General features: G+C 48.7%; 2 protein-coding genes across 14 annotated transcripts in view; one reads left to right on the forward strand and one right to left on the reverse strand.

Annotated features, from left to right (window-relative positions):
• Positions 1-510: 510 nt before the first annotated feature.
• PRKAB1 (protein kinase AMP-activated non-catalytic subunit beta 1) lies at positions 511-7457 on the forward strand. 4 transcript variants are annotated; one of them, XM_015643914.3, is made up of 8 exons: positions 514-561; positions 1441-1609; positions 2023-2189; positions 3088-3181; positions 3869-3983; positions 5179-5312; positions 5775-5843; positions 5928-7457. In XM_015643914.3, exons 2-8 carry the CDS (start codon positions 1451-1453, stop codon positions 6003-6005), a joined length of 816 nt encoding a protein of 271 aa, XP_015499400.1. In that variant the 5' UTR covers positions 514-561; positions 1441-1450; the 3' UTR covers positions 6006-7457. The 4 variants fall into 4 exon arrangements, with proteins under 4 accessions (XP_015499402.1, XP_015499400.1, XP_015499399.1 ...); XM_015643916.3 differs by lacking the exon at positions 5928-7457 and having other exon boundaries at positions 511-561; positions 5775-5927; XM_015643913.3 differs by lacking the exons at positions 514-561; positions 5928-7457 and adding an exon at positions 596-1058 and having other exon boundaries at positions 5775-5927.
• A 1335-nt stretch (positions 7458-8792) lies between these two features.
• CIT (citron rho-interacting serine/threonine kinase) overlaps positions 8793-15446 on the reverse strand; it is a 69402-nt gene continuing 62748 nt past the window's right edge. For 5 of the 10 annotated variants that reach the window (XM_015643902.3, XM_015643903.3, XM_015643909.3 and 2 more), the window contains 6 exons: positions 15206-15334; positions 14447-14527; positions 13752-13830; positions 13431-13634; positions 12304-12637; positions 8793-11839 (listed from right to left, as the gene is read on the reverse strand). In XM_015643902.3, the coding sequence (XP_015499388.1) occupies positions 11816-11839; positions 12304-12637; positions 13431-13634; positions 13752-13830; positions 14447-14527; positions 15206-15334 (851 nt within the window). In that variant the 3' untranslated portion in view covers positions 8793-11815. The remainder of the gene's footprint in view (positions 11840-12303; positions 12638-13430; positions 13635-13751; positions 13831-14446; positions 14528-15205; positions 15335-15446) is intronic. The other 5 variants (XM_015643906.3, XM_015643904.3, XM_015643910.3 and 2 more) reach the window with 2 other exon arrangements.

Below are 15446 nucleotides of genomic sequence, written 5' to 3' on the forward strand. Positions count from 1 at the left end.
GTGCAGGCGGCTTCTGTTTGTAATGGAAAAACAGCAATTTACCTGTGAAGAGAACGGTGACACACCTGCAGGCCTCAGCTCTGTGGCTGTGAGGGAAGTGGGAGAAAAAAACAGCAACAGCTGGGGGAGAGCCAAGGGTAAAACCGGATAGTGTAAGTGGAAATGCTTTGAGAAATGTATCCGTGTAATTTAATTTGGGAAACATTTATCAGTTAAGGACTTAGCCTTCCATCTGTGCTCGCTCAGCCACCAGGGCTGATGGTTCCAGCGCGCTCTGACCGCGGGGCTCGGCCCGCTCCGCGCCATTGCCCGTGGCTCCAACACCGCCCTCAGGCGCTGCCCCGGGCACGGCGGCTCCCGGGGCGGGACCGAGCCGTGCCCCGGCACCAGAGCGGTGCTGAGGGGGCGCGGGGGGAGCGGGACACGGAGCCAAGCGCGGAGCAGGGCTCGGAGCCCGGGACAGCCCGGAACGGCCGCGCCAGGCTCGGTTCCCCCCGGCGGGCTCCGGGCCGGGCCGGCGGAAGCGGAAGCGCGGCGGTGGCGGCGGGAGCGCGGCGGGCGGTGGGTGCCGGGCCCGGCGGGGCAGGGCAGCGCAGGGGCGGCTCCAGGCTCCGGGTCCCGGGGCTGCCGGGCCGGGCTGTGCCCCCCGTGCCCCGCGGAGGTCCCGGAGCGCGGGGGGCGCGCCTGCGGGCCCCGTTCTGGCGAGACTTCCGTGCGCATCCAGGCGGGGCTGAGGGGCAGCAGGGCTGGGGCTCTGCAGGCGCTGCTTCTCCTAGGGGAAAGCGGGGACGGAGGGAGCGTCCGTGGAGCGGCAGCGGGGCTGAGCTCTCCCCAGGGCGTGGTGACAGCCCCGAGGCTGCCCGAGCTCCGGGACACCGCTCTGAGGCGCTGCCTGCGAGTGTTGGGTGTCTGTGCAGGGCCGGGAGCCGGCCTGGCTGGTCCCTGTGGGTCCCTCCAGCTCAGCACACTCTGTGGTTCTTTGTTTAGAGCCCCCTTCAGCTGCTCTCAGCATCCTCAGCAGGGTGAGATAACGCTGTTCTAGTGCAGTCCCATTGCAGGTAGGCTGCTTTCGGAACGTTGTGACAGAAAGTTCCCCGGTGCAGCGCTGTGGGCACGGGGAGGCAGAGGACGAGCCCTTAGCTCAGGGAGACACAGCAGCTTTGTGTTGTGTGGCAGGAACCTGCTTGGGCAGCGTCTGGAGTGGCTGAGTCTGGTAGAGGTGCTCATGTACAGAACTGTAGCACTTTCTGGAGTAGCTAAAAACTGTCATTTAGTGCCTTTGTTCAGAGTATGGTACCACTTTACAATGGGTTAATCAAGTTTCTGAGGCTCTTCAACTCAAGAACACAGCCCAAGGCTATTGATGAGTTTTCTTTCCTGCCTGCTGGCGTTCCAGCTGTGGGACTGCATGAGCTAATCTGGCTTTCCCTGCTCTTTTAGATCCATAAAAATGGGGAACACGAGCAGCGAGCGAGCGGGACTGGAGCGCCATGGGCACAAAGGCTCCCGAGGGGACAGCTCAGGAGCAGCCCCCAAAGAGGGGGACAGACCAAAAATCCTAATGGACAGTCCTGAAGATGCAGACTTGTTCCATTCAGAGGAAATGAAGGTATTGCTGGTTTGTTCTCCCAGCGTTGCTTGCTTGGAATGCTCTGGGGCTGTTTGCAGCTTGCAGAGATTTTGTCATTGAGTTTGCACAAAGCTGATCATCCCCCTTCCTTCCCATGCCAAGGAGAGAGTGAATTGGTGTTTAAGCAGGTGTAATTGGGGCTGGAGGGAGGGGCATTGTTTTGCTTTCCACTCTTATTGCAAATTTGGAAAGCTTTAACACCGTGGCAGAATTTGTGCAAATGAACTTGTGAACAGCATCTAGAAATGCAGCTTGTATTCTGTATCTGACAAAAACTGCTTGTAGGAGACTTAGAGAATCCTGCCTGAGGGCAAAAAAATTATTCAGTGCAGCACAGGTTGTCTGAGTCTGCCAGGAAAGAACCTTTGTAGATTGAGACATTGTGCTTGCAGGCTCCTTTGGAGAAAGAAGAATTTCTAGCTTGGCAGCAAGATCTAGAAGTGAATGACAAAACCCCCACACAAGCTCGGCCAACAGTCTTCCGCTGGACTGGAGGAGGGAAAGAAGTTTATTTATCAGGCTCCTTCAACAACTGGAGTAAGATTCCTCTGACAAGGAGGTAATGAAGTGCTGCTCCCCATGGACTGGGAGTGCTCAGGGCCATGAGGGAGGTGGTCAGCTGAGAGGTGGGATTGTGCTGGATTTACCACTGTCCTGCTTCTCTCCTCAGGCCCTTGGTGACAATCTGCCTTTTCCATTCTTGGATGGCACAGGGTGGAAGTTGTTCAGCTGTGTGTCAGTTCACTGGCCACAACACACAGATAACCCCAAACAGTCCCTGCTGTGCAGTCTGGGCCTGGAGTAGGGCTGGGCTGTGGAAAGGGGAGCTGGTTCTAGCACAGGGTCTCTGGTGACACATCCTTGCCATGTCAGTGGCTTTTGCCCAGCTCAGAGGGTTCAGAGACTGTGGCCTGTTGGAGCAGCATCAGCTGTTTTCAGCTCTTTTGAGATGCTGGTAAAGCCTTCTGAAGATTCTGGGAGTTGATAGCCAAGGAGTATGGAAATGGCCAAGCAGCAGCTATTCAGATCCAGAAGTATTGAGCTGCTGCTTTTATCTGCTCTTTGTTCATTTTTTTCATGGGCATTTGGGAAATGTAATTTATGATGGCAAATACTGAAATGCAAGGAAATATGAGAAAGCTGATCTTGTTCCATCAGCAGATAAATGAGGTCTTGTGTGCTAACAAGTAACATGAAGATATGAGAGACTTTCCAAAAGCTCAGTGCCAGTTATGGGATGTCAGGAGTGGGGGGGGACTTGCTGTCACAGAGAAAATTATCATGAGCATTAATCATAATTTGATTCTTTACCTTTGGATTGCATCAGGCATTCTCTGCCTTTTTAAGGTTTTGCACGTTGAGGAAGCTCGTGCTCTGTGTCACAGTGTGTGTCACAGTTTAGAGAGCAAGGTACTTTTCAGAATGTTGCAGGGCTGATTGTTTGTCTTAAATTCCAGTCACAATAACTTTGTGGCAATCCTGGACCTGCCAGAAGGAGAGCACCAGTACAAGTTCCTCGTGGATGGGCAGTGGACACATGATCCTGCAGAGGTAATGTTTGCTTGGAGTCACTATTTATTGATTGAGATTCTGAAGAGGAGAAAGGGGCTGTTCAAGCTGGTGAGAGAGAGGTTTCTGATGTCTGCTGGCCTGGGTGGCAGCACTGGACTGGGCTCAGAGGGCAGGAGATGCAATGAGGGACAGGATCTCTTGGCCATTGGTTTATAAGTGATGCCAGGCTTTTCTTGTCCAGTGCCAAACTGCCTTTTAGAGCATTGTAGCACTTCTGGCAGCCCAGAGTTCACTGTGCTTCCTGGCTCTCTGTGCCAGCGTGGTGCTATTGCTGCTCTAAATCTTTTCATAGTCCAGTAATTGTGCCAATGTCTACCAGGCCTGGTTTCCCTCCTCTGCTATAAAATGAGCTTTAACCCCAGCCTGCCCAGCAGGTCCCCATGTGCTTAAGAACTCAGTGTCCAGAGCTGGTGTCACAGGTAACTCCTGCCCACATCTGACCCTGGTGGCATTTCCCCTCCCAGCCTGTAAAATCCTGCTCTTAACCTCTCATAACCCCTCATAAAATCCTTCCTCTTAACCTAACACCTGCTGAGCTCTTCTCATATCTGGTTCTATCATATTTCAAAAGCAATGTACCTCATTCTTGGTAACTGTGTAGTTCTGAGACTCTATTAGTCCCACAGGCTGTTTTTATTCTGTTTTTTCTCTCTTGTCTCTTGCCAGCCAGTAGTAACCAGCCAGCTGGGTACTGTCAACAATGTCATCCAGGTGAAGAAAACTGACTTTGAAGTGTTCGATGCTTTGATGGTGGACTCCCAAAAATGTTCAGACATGTCTGGTATGAGCTTGCTGGTAACTTTATGTCACACTTCTTAGAGCTGGTAAAAATTTCATTTTCCCTTTTTATCTGAGTTAAAGCTCCAGCAGAGATTAATCTGCACTTGTGTCAGGCCCTGTGGATGTGTGCAGGAATCAAAAATGCCCAAAGGAAGAAAGTGGAATGCACAGAGGAGGAAGCCTGTGACCAAGCAACACAGATCTGATGATGAGGAAGTCCTGGGTGCTCAGTCACTGTTTGCCCCTGCTGTGTGCAATGGTTGAGTTTAGGGCAGTCATTGGTGGATCAGTCTCTGCTTTACCACATCAAACCAATGCTGACAACCTACATTGCTCCTAATTCAATCTTCCTCTGCTTAGGAGGTGGCTGAGGGGGTCAGAAATTGCACTTTAGGAGGGAGAAATTAGGTTCATCTCAGTGCTAACACAGGCTTGGGAGTATCCTCACAGTGTAGTATAAATTATTTATCTAAAAATAATACAAAAATGCAATTTTTTCCTTAACTTTCATGTTCTAGTGTAAGAGGAGAGAGGTTGGATTTAGCTTGAGCTGTGTCTGAGGTCAGCTTTACCCTGTTGGTCACTGAGCTCTGTAGGGATGGAGTCCATACCTTACACCCTCCTTCAGAAGACCTTTGAACCTGAGGCAGGAGATGTGTTTGGATGTGTTTTATTCTGTGCGGCTTTGCCTGGACAAAGCCTTTTTGGAGAAAGTGTTTATTTGTGGGGCAGGGCAGGGGGAGATTCTAGGAGATGTCTTCCCCTATAGGCTGTAGCAGGGTTTGCTTTCCCTGATTAGACTTTGAAGGGCTCTTTCCACAGCCCAGTCTGCAGGGGGGAGCAGTTGCCTTTGACAGGTGCATCCCATGTTTCTGTACATCCCTTGGAAGGAGCCTTGTAGGGCAGCCTGCTCTGTGGAGTGTTTGCAGCAGAAGTGCTGGGCAGAGGTGACAGAGAAGATCTGAAGTGCAGTTGTGCCCTCAGAACTCTGCTGCCCAGAACCTCACAGCTCATTCCAAGTCAGACTTTGGGCACCTTAAATCCCCTCTTGGGCAGTGACTGATCCTCTGGCACTGCACCAGCTGCTGCAGTTGTTGTACTTAAGTGCCATTGATTCCTTTAGGCTGCAAGTCCCTATAAAGAGCAGATGTTCTTACCAAGTATTTAGGATTAAATATTTACCATCTCTCTGGCAGAGCTGTCCAGTTCACCCCCAGGACCGTACCACCAGGAGCCCTATGTCTGTAAGGCAGAGGAGCGCTTTAAATCTCCACCCATTCTCCCCCCACACCTGCTGCAGGTCATCCTGAACAAGGACACAGGCATTTCTGTGAGTACATCACTTTGGTTTGCTAAATAATGCACTTGAGGGTGGGAACAGATGGGGAAAAATCTGGATACAGGCAGGGGACAGCTTAGGAAAAACCTTAGGATAAGTTACTGTGTAGGTAAGTTCCTTGTGATGTATGTCCTGATGGATTCATCTGAAGTAAATCTGTTTTTCTGGTCTTTAAAATGAAAAACTAGATCCTTAATCTTATCAACTTTAAGACACCAGAAGCACATAAGGGATAATCTCAGTCTGATTCATGGTCCTGGTGAGGATGCAGAGGGTTTTACCCAGAGGGACCTGGGGTTGTTCTGAAATGGTGGCTGTGTTTGTGATGAGCTCAGTGTGAGCAGCAGTGATGTGCTGGGGGTGTGGCTGGTCACAGGTGCTGTTTGTCACCCCTCAGCTGTGAGGAGTGAGCTGTGGTTTCTGTTTCTGTCCCACTGTCCCTGTTCTCTGCAGTGTGACCCCGCTCTGCTCCCCGAGCCCAACCACGTCATGCTGAACCACCTGTATGCTCTTTCCATCAAGGTGAGAGGCCAGGGCACGGCCTGCACACGGGCAGCCTGGGTGTCTGACCACGGCACATGCTCACTTGTTTTCCCTCCCCTGTAGGATGGAGTGATGGTGCTCAGTGCTACACACCGTTACAAGAAGAAATACGTCACCACTTTGCTGTACAAGCCAATATGAGCATCACAGTCATTTGTGACCAATTGTTCTGGGCCAGTGCAGTCTCAGAAAAAACGCTTCACTTAACCAAATGTACTTCTGCTCTGTGCTGTAGCAAACAAACTCTGATTTCATATTTTTCCTGAGACTTCCAGGTTCTCCTGTATTTGCCTTATTTTGTTAGCCCCACCTTGGAAGTTCTTGGAAATGGCAGCTTCACAGCGACCAGACAGGTAGCAAAGGTGTCAGTGCCCCTTGCAGCTCAGTTAAAAACCACCAATTTAATTAGGCTGAATAATGTGAGGGCAGCAAAGATCAAAGAGCTTCAGCAGCGAGGCAGACTGGGAGTCTGCCAGCCCAAAGCCTAGAAAGTTCAGGATTCTTGGGAAATCTGATTTGAGCATAACACTCAGCAAAAGCAAGCTCATTGCTGCTTCTGTTGCTCATCAAACATTATTTCAGTAGCAAGTTCCCAACTTGCCTGGCTGAATATTGATGGTCATCTTGTAGCAGCCTTTTCTGGGCAAAATCAGCAACATAATCACTACAAGCTCATTATTATTTTACGGTAGAGTGGGGTGCACTGTTTCTACTGTGAATAGCTCTGTAGTTTTTTCTCTTCATGAGAACTGAAATACATTTTTCCCCAGTGGAATTTCTGGTAAAGACAATTATTTTTAATGGCTGGATTTTTCTGTAAATCGTAAATGTGTCTTGCAGTAATCTGCTTTTGGAAACTGGTTTCTCTTGCTGTCACTGATGAGGACTTCCTTAAGCTGGGAGAGGTGGCTGGAAGGAAATGGATGGATTCAGTTTAGGGATGAGTTCCTCAGTAACAGCCTGAAGGTGACTGTAAGTCTCCTGTGTCCAGTGGCCAAACTCACCCCTCGGTGTCAGCAGTTGCAGAGTGCTGGATGCAGCAGCACCACAGCCCTCTGTGCCCAGGCCTGGAGCGGGCAACTTTGTATTCTGTTTTCTAGGTGATTATAGTAATGCCAGGCTGCCTGTCCTTGGTGTTGACAGCCTGTTTTATCCCAAAACAAATGCAACATTAATGCAAACCTGCTGCCAGTGTGCCCCAGGCCTGCCCGGGAGGGGCCAGCGCAGGAGGGGCCCTTCCCCGGCCTGTTTTGGTGCCTGGGGCACCGTGACTGTGCCAATGAGAACCAGCCCCGTCCCACTGTGGGGGAGGAAAGCACTTTGCACAAGTCTGTGAGGAGTCTGAGTGAGGACAGAGCTGCAGCAGTCAGCGTGGAGTGAGCCACAGTGGGAGGGTGCTTCGCCATCCTGGGGTCTGTTCACCAGCCTTGTTGCAATATCTTCAGTAGCTGAGTAGATCTGGGTCTAGTGCAATGGTTTTCTCTGAAAACTCTTTCTTCATTCTGTGCTATGGATAGTATTTGGTATTCTGAACTACAGAATTGCTTGTTTTCAACCTCTTAGAAATAAACAAATAAAACATTTTCAAGAGAAGTGGGTGACTTGTCTTGTTGTTACCCTTCCTCTCTGTGGTAACCTCAGTGCCTTCAGTGAGTTATTTTGTTGTTACATGTGATTTCCTGATTGCAGTTTTATGCCTTGGTGGGTTGTACAAGCTTCTCATTCAGCGATGCAGATTGAAACACTTTCTCCTCTTGCACTCAGTCAGTGAAGAAGACCCAGGTGTTGTTTATTTGTGATGTAAAGTTTAGAGGAAGGACAAGAAGTCAATTATTTTAAAACTCCAGCAACAGAGCTTGAAAGCTTGGGATGGGCCTTAAGCCTCCTGTCAGCTTCTCTTTGTTCCAGCAGCCACTTCAAGCAGACCTTTTTGCCCAGGTCTTTGTCCTCAGCAGGGTGACTCTGGGGTCAGGTCCAGCAGTGTGAGGGGACAGTCTGTGCCTCTGCAGTGTCCAGCAGCTCCAGGGAATGCCAGGGCTGTGGGATGTGTGCTCAGTGCTGGTACCTGCAGAGCACTCCACACTCTTCATCAGTGCATCAGGTACGGTGGAACCACAGGACAGGAATAATTATTGTGGAGAAAGCTTGAGGTTTTTTAATTTTGGATTTGTAGCCCCTGGGCCTGTTTAAGCTGGCAAAGGGCTCAGTACAGGGACTGCAGCTGCCACTGCACCATCAGCTTTTTGCAGCAGAGGGCTGGGGGGGAGCCCAGGCTGTGGGAGGGCCTGCAGGAGTGACCCTCCCTCTGCTCCACCCTGCCCTGCCCAGGGGTGACCAAGCCCAGGTGCCCCAGACCTTTCCAGCCAGCAGCAGCAGGTGATGGAGGCTCTGAGCTGTTCCCTGGCACCTGTGGCCTCAACTGACAGTCCCAGGAGCCACAAACTTCCTCAGGTAAGTCACTGCCACCCTCACCCCCCCAAATCCCTTAATCCCCACGAGGGTGGATGAAGAAGAGGTAAGCTAAGAGGTAAAACTTGTTTTGTTTTTTGCTGGGAGGTGGGTTTTGGGGTGTTTTATTGGGTTTTTTTTCTAGGTCATTTTCTGCTTGACAGGTGAATGAATTAGATTAACCACTCTGTGTTCCCTTATTGCAATGGGATGAATCAAATCCCTCCAAAGGCAAAAGCTGGATCAAGAGTTGGATTTATTAGCTCACTTACATTCCCCACCCACAGCTCACAGTCTGTGCTGTTATGTTTATTCTTGGCTGTTGCTAGGAGAGCACATTTTTTAAAGGTAGATGCAGACACGTTTGTTACAGTCACTTTTGGGGACCCTGGATTAAACCACTACAGGAATAATAAGAGCTCCCCGACCCCCTGAATTTCAGCACAGCATGTGGGGGTCAAGCTGACATGGATTTGTGCAGGGTTCTTGGGAATCAAAAAGCTCAATAAATAATTATTTTGTTTTACTCCACCAGTTTCTGGATTAATTTAGTTCTGTTACAATTCGGATCATGCATCAATAGGACTGCAACAATGAGCTTTAAATAAGTATTGTTTGTGCACAGTAAAAGAAATAAAGGAACATTGAACAAGTCAGCATTTCATCATATACATCATAGTAGGCACAATAGATAAATCAAGCAGCTCGGGGTTGATGGAGAGCGGTTTCATGGAGAATGTCATGTAGACCAAAACGTAAGAGGAGCCATTGGTAACCCACCCCCACAGCCTCCAGCAAGCCCGTTCTCGGGGCTGAGGGGGTGGCTATGTGCACAGAACCAAAAACACTGAACAGTAGGAGGACAAATTAAGTTACTGTAGGCAGCAGTGTGAATATTAAAAACCTCTTCCTGTGAAAGAATACTTCAGACCCTGTAAAAACTAGTTCAGTTAAAAATAGATGTATTTACATTGAAGTCTGATCTAGCAAGTTTTCCCAGCAGGTGTAAGTTGAGCTGTACAGTAACTGCAGGTTGTACTCAATCTGACTGGATTTGTGAATGGTCTTTTTTTAAAGTTGCAGCTATTAGGCCTTAAAGCACCAGCATGTTTCAGCAGTGGCATGAGGAACTGCCTGCCTCCGCTTTGCTCCCAGTACAGTGCTGGGGTAAGTCCCAAACCTGTCAATTAACTGTTGTTAATTAAGATGCCTTTTTTCCCAGCTCAGGATGTGTGGGGTCATTGACCAGGGTAAGACTGTTCCCAGATACTCACAGGTGCTTCAGCTCTGCCCATCTCACGGCTGAGGCAGGGGTGAGCTGGAGGTGCTTGCAGCTGACTGCTGCTCTAGTGCAGGATAAATGCACCTGGCTTAGTGCATGTGAACATGCTTGGGGTTTGTGAAGCCACTTATGCTACTGTTCAGGGAATGACGAGTATTAAAGGATAAATAGTGCCAGGGTTTGCTCTTGGGTCAGCTGTGACACCTAGGATTGCCCAGCTCAGAGCCAGGTGTGGGGCAGGAGGGGCAGGGGCACTCCAGAGAGAAGGAAGCCGTCATTTCACCATGCCAGTCAAGATAGTTATTTGTTTTATTTGGTTATTGTTCAACAACAAAGTTCAATACTTTCCAGGTGGAGCTTTGAACTGTCCCTCTGGTTCCCTCCCTTGTCAATAATAAAAAGGTAATGAAGAAAAATCCTGTACTTTTAGAGACCTAAAACCTCATTTATGCTAACAAGCTTCAATTGCAAGTTAATGTTACAATATTTCTTCATGGGAGCGAGGAGGACTGAGGTGAGGCCCCTCCAGTGTCTGAAGATGGCTGTCCACAACCACCAGTAAAACAAAAAGCCAGTGTTGAAAAACGCACAGTTTACAATAAAAAAGTAGAAACCAATTCAATTCCCTTTTGTTACGAATATAAAGTTTCTTGTAAATATGTACAGTCCTTTGAGCTATTTCTATAGCAGGAAGCATTTCACAAACAAGACACAAGATATACACTTTCAGGACTCAACAAGCCCATTTCTGAGGTCTTGAAGATCTTCCATGAGATGCAAAGATTTAAAGACTGATCTCAGTGACCTTTCAAAATATTCAGACCAGGAGACAAAAACTTTCAGCAAATTTCCTGCCAAATCATCTGACTGAAAATAACCCAACAGACAAGAGAACAGAATACAATATTCATGAAACTCGCCAAAGGACACTGACAAGGCATTGGAATTTTGATGGGTTTCTAGAACAGGTTAGCACAGGCTTGCAAGGGACTAGCAGAAGTTAAGTGTGGCTCCAAGGGAAGATTGGATGCAGTTTTGCTCTTTCCAGTTGTAAAGAACATGGTTGTTCACTTAGAATGTTGCTATTGCAGAGTGAATGGTCAAAACCCGCTTTGAAAATCATTTGCTCTCTGCTTCATGTTCACAGCAGAAGAGAATAGGAAGCAATAAAAGGCTCGAGGTCAAACACGGGGAAGCGAAGGTGTGTCAGCGACTGCCAAAGCTGCTCCCTGTGGGTGTCCTGTGCCAAGACACCGGATCTGATTGCACGACAAGCTACAGCTCAAGGGAGGAGCCAGCCCGGGCTGCTCCCCCTGGGGAGCTGAGGCTAGCAGGGCTCATTGCTGAAGAGACCATGTCCAGTGCTGAGAGGAGAACACAAGTGTGACTGTAATTCTTGTCATAGAATAAGGCTTGTTAACTCTTCGGTGCCAAATTTCCAGAGTAATTAACGGCTATTTTGCAGCGTGATCTAAAGGTTTCAGTTAATTTACAAGTGAGGTACAATACACTACTCAGCAAAGCAACCTAAAAGGAGAGAGCCAGTGATGGGGTGCAGCAGCATGCAGTGAACTGTCATGCAGAAGACCTGGATAAAGTCTTACAACCCAGTAGCTTATAGGTAATGCACTTTGTCTTAGGGCCGGGCAGGGGCGTTGGTTAAAGCAGGGGTCTTCCCTCCCCATCAGAGCTGCTCTAAAGCGATTTTAGTGAGAACAAAATAACTTTCAGAAGTGGCAGGTGAACAGGCTAATCAGAAGAAATTTTTCTTGTGTTCTGTGGAGAATATCCAACCACAGCTCCTATTGAAAGACTCACTCACCTTGGCCCTTCTGTTTCCAGGCCATCAGGGGATCCCAGCACGTCTCAGAACTATGACCAACTCTCTGTTAAGGGGTGCTAACCACAGTGATGACCTGGGGTAGGACACGAGTCCCATTTCCTGGATGAACTACTAGGGACTAAAGTGGATACAAAAAGTTCATGAACTGCTTGAAAGAGTAACAGTAGTACAAAGTGCAAAAACAGGAGTGCAGGAAAGTGCAGAGAAATTAACTGAGCTGCAAACGGTCTTGGAAAGCGTCACGGCTCCCGCTGCGGAGTGAGCTTTGGCCCAGGAATGCTGTTTGGGAACTGGGCTGCAGACAGATGGAGTGCATATACTCAGTATATTTCCTTTTTTTCCTGCAGGTCAAGATGAGTAACTTTGTCTAGCTGAGACTTACACTGAAGACTGGTCCCAGACCTGGCAAGGAAATAAAAGGACAAGTTACAAGTGACAGGTGTTTCTCTTCCAGGCACGAGGTGCTGGGAGCAGTACATCACCTGCTGCTCCCACAGAGCCAGGGCTCCTGTCATCCACTAACACTGACAAAGGCAGGCACTGTCAGCATCACCCTGAGCACAGCAGGCTCCCACATTCCCTGCTCCAGACATCGCTCCCCTTCAATTCCCCTATCACTTGTTAGTAAATGCACCTTTGCTTTCAGCCCATTCTAGCATCAAGCAGCTTTTGCAGTGCCAGAACCAGCCCAGGGCAGGTGGTCACAGGTCAGTGCATGACACCACGTGGGCTCTGTTCCAACAGAGTTTGAGGAGCAGGGGGGTGAGATTTGATCTCCTCTTGTGCTTTTCAGTGCCACCAGCCCTTCTGCAATACCTACGAGCCTCTTCCTGAGAACAGACACGTTCTGCAGGCTCCTGACTTACCTTATTGACTTGAGCAAGAGGAGTTCTGGTCCCACTCACAGGCACCCTCCCTCGGCTGCTGTCCTCGAAGAGTCGTCCTGGGGAGCGCTCCCTGCGCGTGCTCAGCAGCCGGCCCGGAGATTTCTCCCTCTCCAGAGGCCGCCCTGGGGACTTGTCCCTGCGCAGCTCCGTGCGGCCCTCGCGGTACCGGTGAGGGGTGCTGGGCTCCCGGGGGTGGCTGGGCCCTTCCAGGGGTCCTGGGCTGGAGGCCACCCTCTTGGTGATGTGCTCGTTGTACGTGGGAGGGCCTCTCTTGTTCGGGCTGCTGTCATTCAAAAATAATTGATGCGAACCGCTGAGTGACAAAAACCCCCCGTTACATTTTCTTTTAGCAAAAATGTAACTTTTCCCCCAGCACCCTTGGGGTGAGAAGCATCAGCCCCTCCCTGAGCCGAGATGGAAAATGCAGAGATAATTTGGCAGCTGGAGTATCCATCACATGAGCCACACTGGCAAAGTGCCTTCATGAATTGCCAGTGTAAGTCACGTGTATGGAACAACACCTTTTCATACACTCCAGCATATGCTTTTTCATATAAAAATACACTAAAATTTGATACATATGTTTTCACACAAATTTCTGTACCTCAGGGATATTCAGGCCAGGCTGGGATGAACTACAAGCCCCCATTTCTCAGTGTCCTGTGCACACAGTTGCACCATCGGCCCCAGTATTTAATTACCTGTGTACCACATCACAACTTCCCAGCACCATCTCCCTAAAGCAGACTCATTATTCAATAGAAAGGGGCTTTTGCTTTACAGCTTGTTACAGCCAATCCAGTGTTATGTCAGTGATATGTTTAGTGTTATATCAAGAGTATCTCAGCTCAGAAAGCTTTGAAGCCAGAGCTCTATCACAACATCAAAGCAAACCAGCACAAGGTCACAAAGCATTTGTGGAGATTATCCCCATCTTCCCAGAGCTGATGTTTGTTTCCTTGTGGATGTTAAGCCATTAGAGACTATTCCAGCATCACAGTAAGTGACTGTCACAGGAACTTGTTCCCACAGCAGGGGAAAAGGCAGCAGGAGGGAAGTTTTCTCCTGAGGCGCTCAGGGACTGTAACACCCCGACGTTCCCGTACCTGCGCGTGGCAGAGGAGCCTCTGTGGTGCTGCTGCTGCTGCTGCTGCTGCTGCTCGTTGTTGGTCTCCTTCACCAGATTGCCCTTACAGCAGATCACCCTTAGCTTGTCTTGGTAGGAGGAGGCCAAGTAGATCGCACCTGAGGAGATTGCAGGCCCGAGGTACCGCGGGTTTGGGATCTCCAAGTGGGCTCGTGCTGGAGTTCTGGGGAAAATTGCAGGAAAAAAAGTCTTTACAGTGGCAGCACACTACCTCTTCCTGGCAAATCCATGTGTTCCTGCAAAACAGGCTGTTCAAAGGAATGAAAAGAGAACAACTTACCCTAGAGAAGCTCGTGCCTGAATCTCGATCACTTCAAGGGAATTGAAGTGGGTCACGAACAGATAGGGCTCCCTGTAGGCTGGAGGAGCAGCACAAAGGCAGGAAAAAACACAAAATACATTCTCTATTAAAAACTTCTAAAACACAACAGCAAGCACAAGAGAGGCTGACAGCCCTGTGGGAAAACTAAGGAATACATTTTATGTAATGACACAGACACCATCAGTAAAGGGGGAGATGCAAGCTTAAAGAATTGTTGCTTTGAAACTGTGTCTCAAGAACTTTACTAACCAAAGTATCATGAAAAAGGCATTAAAGCCAGACTATTAACTGAACAAAATCCCATTAGGCAGTGCAAAAGGCCTGAGGGAGCCATGCTGCCCTCATATATTCTTCACTATTTCAGAAACTTAGAGCATTGTTAAAAATTCCACTAGCAAGTTCAATCAGTGTCAGACCAGGAACATTAAGGAAATGGAACTTTGGTTTGGTTGTCCTTAAATTGCTTATATTTCAGAGGGTTTGCCATCTGGATTTATAATAAGCTTAAATCGTGGGATAAAGCTCCATAGTTTCTGAAAGAATTGGGAAGGGAAAAGGAGACAGAAGGGCTGAGTGCAGAGTACCCATTCTACAAGGATGCTCCCTGGTTTCAATAATCCCCACAATCCAAGGGATTGTCCCTCAACACCTACCAAAAGCTAAGGGCAAGCGGTTCCATTTCAGGTCGTCTGTTCTACTGCGTCTTCCATAGGAATCCACAAAGACACCAAACTCTGCCAAGAGAAGTCACACCAGGTCATGAGCATCTGCCTGAATTTTATTCATTTATTTCTGAAGGGACAAAGACAGTTGTTTCCAAGCTTTTTTAATCAGGGAATATCTTGCAAATCCCGTATTGCCATGAATTACACCTAATGCCATGGAATTGGCTCAATGTAAGAATACTGCCAGGCCAAAAGGTGCTGCAATTCCACATCTCTTTGTTCCAGCTAAACTAAGGTCATTATTTAATCTACACTTGGGAAGGAGATTCCTACCATTACTCACCCAAAATTACTGCTAGAGGGCTTTAGAAGGTTTGTACATTCCCATGAGAGTATACAAGAGGGCAACAAAAGCAGCTGAACAAAAAAATAACACCCTCTTACTTAATCACCAGAAGGTTAAAAAGTCTCATCTGTCTGCATGGAAACCAGACAAAGCCCAAGTCTGAGAGCCCCTGAACGTCTTATCAGGGTAATCAAACACCTGTTTGCACTTAACACACTGCCTGCAGTCCTTCCCTGAGGCCCAGAAATCTGTGTGCAACAACTGATCCACCAGGCACGGAGAGCTTTCATGCCTAAGCAGGTTCAACAGCAGGTGCTGCCAAAATTCAACAGCATTTGGGTACCTTCTGCAGCTCAGAGAACAGGAGTAGTGCAACACCTGCACAACCATCCACCACTTACCATGGAAACACAGCAGATACTCCTCCCTCTGCCCTGCTGGGTTCACTTGGATGATGCTGACTGGGAAACTGTTGGTGGAAGCAGCAAACACAGCAGAGGCCAAAGTGTGGTCATTTTTATCCAAAAACTCTGCAAAGGGAATGGAGAAAAACACTTTGATTTGCACCAATTTTTTTCCTAAACTGCTCTTGAAAAGCCCTACAAAAGAACCTGTGGAGCCACTTGGAGCATTTCTCAGGAA

Source organism: Parus major, chromosome 15, assembly GCF_001522545.3.
Source record: "Parus major isolate Abel chromosome 15, Parus_major1.1, whole genome shotgun sequence".
NCBI lineage: Eukaryota > Metazoa > Chordata > Aves > Passeriformes > Paridae > Parus > Parus major.

Excerpts from the sequence above, each read along its gene's own strand:
- PRKAB1 (XM_015643916.3), top strand. The coding sequence starts at position 1,451 with ATGGGGAACACGAGCAGCGAGCGAGCGGGACTGGAGCGCCATGGGCAC. Across the intron at positions 2,190-3,087 it reads AAGATTCCTCTGACAAGGAG|TCACAATAACTTTGTGGCAA; the intron begins GTAATGAAGTGC and ends CTTAAATTCCAG. Across the intron at positions 3,182-3,868 it reads GGACACATGATCCTGCAGAG|CCAGTAGTAACCAGCCAGCT; the intron begins GTAATGTTTGCT and ends GTCTCTTGCCAG.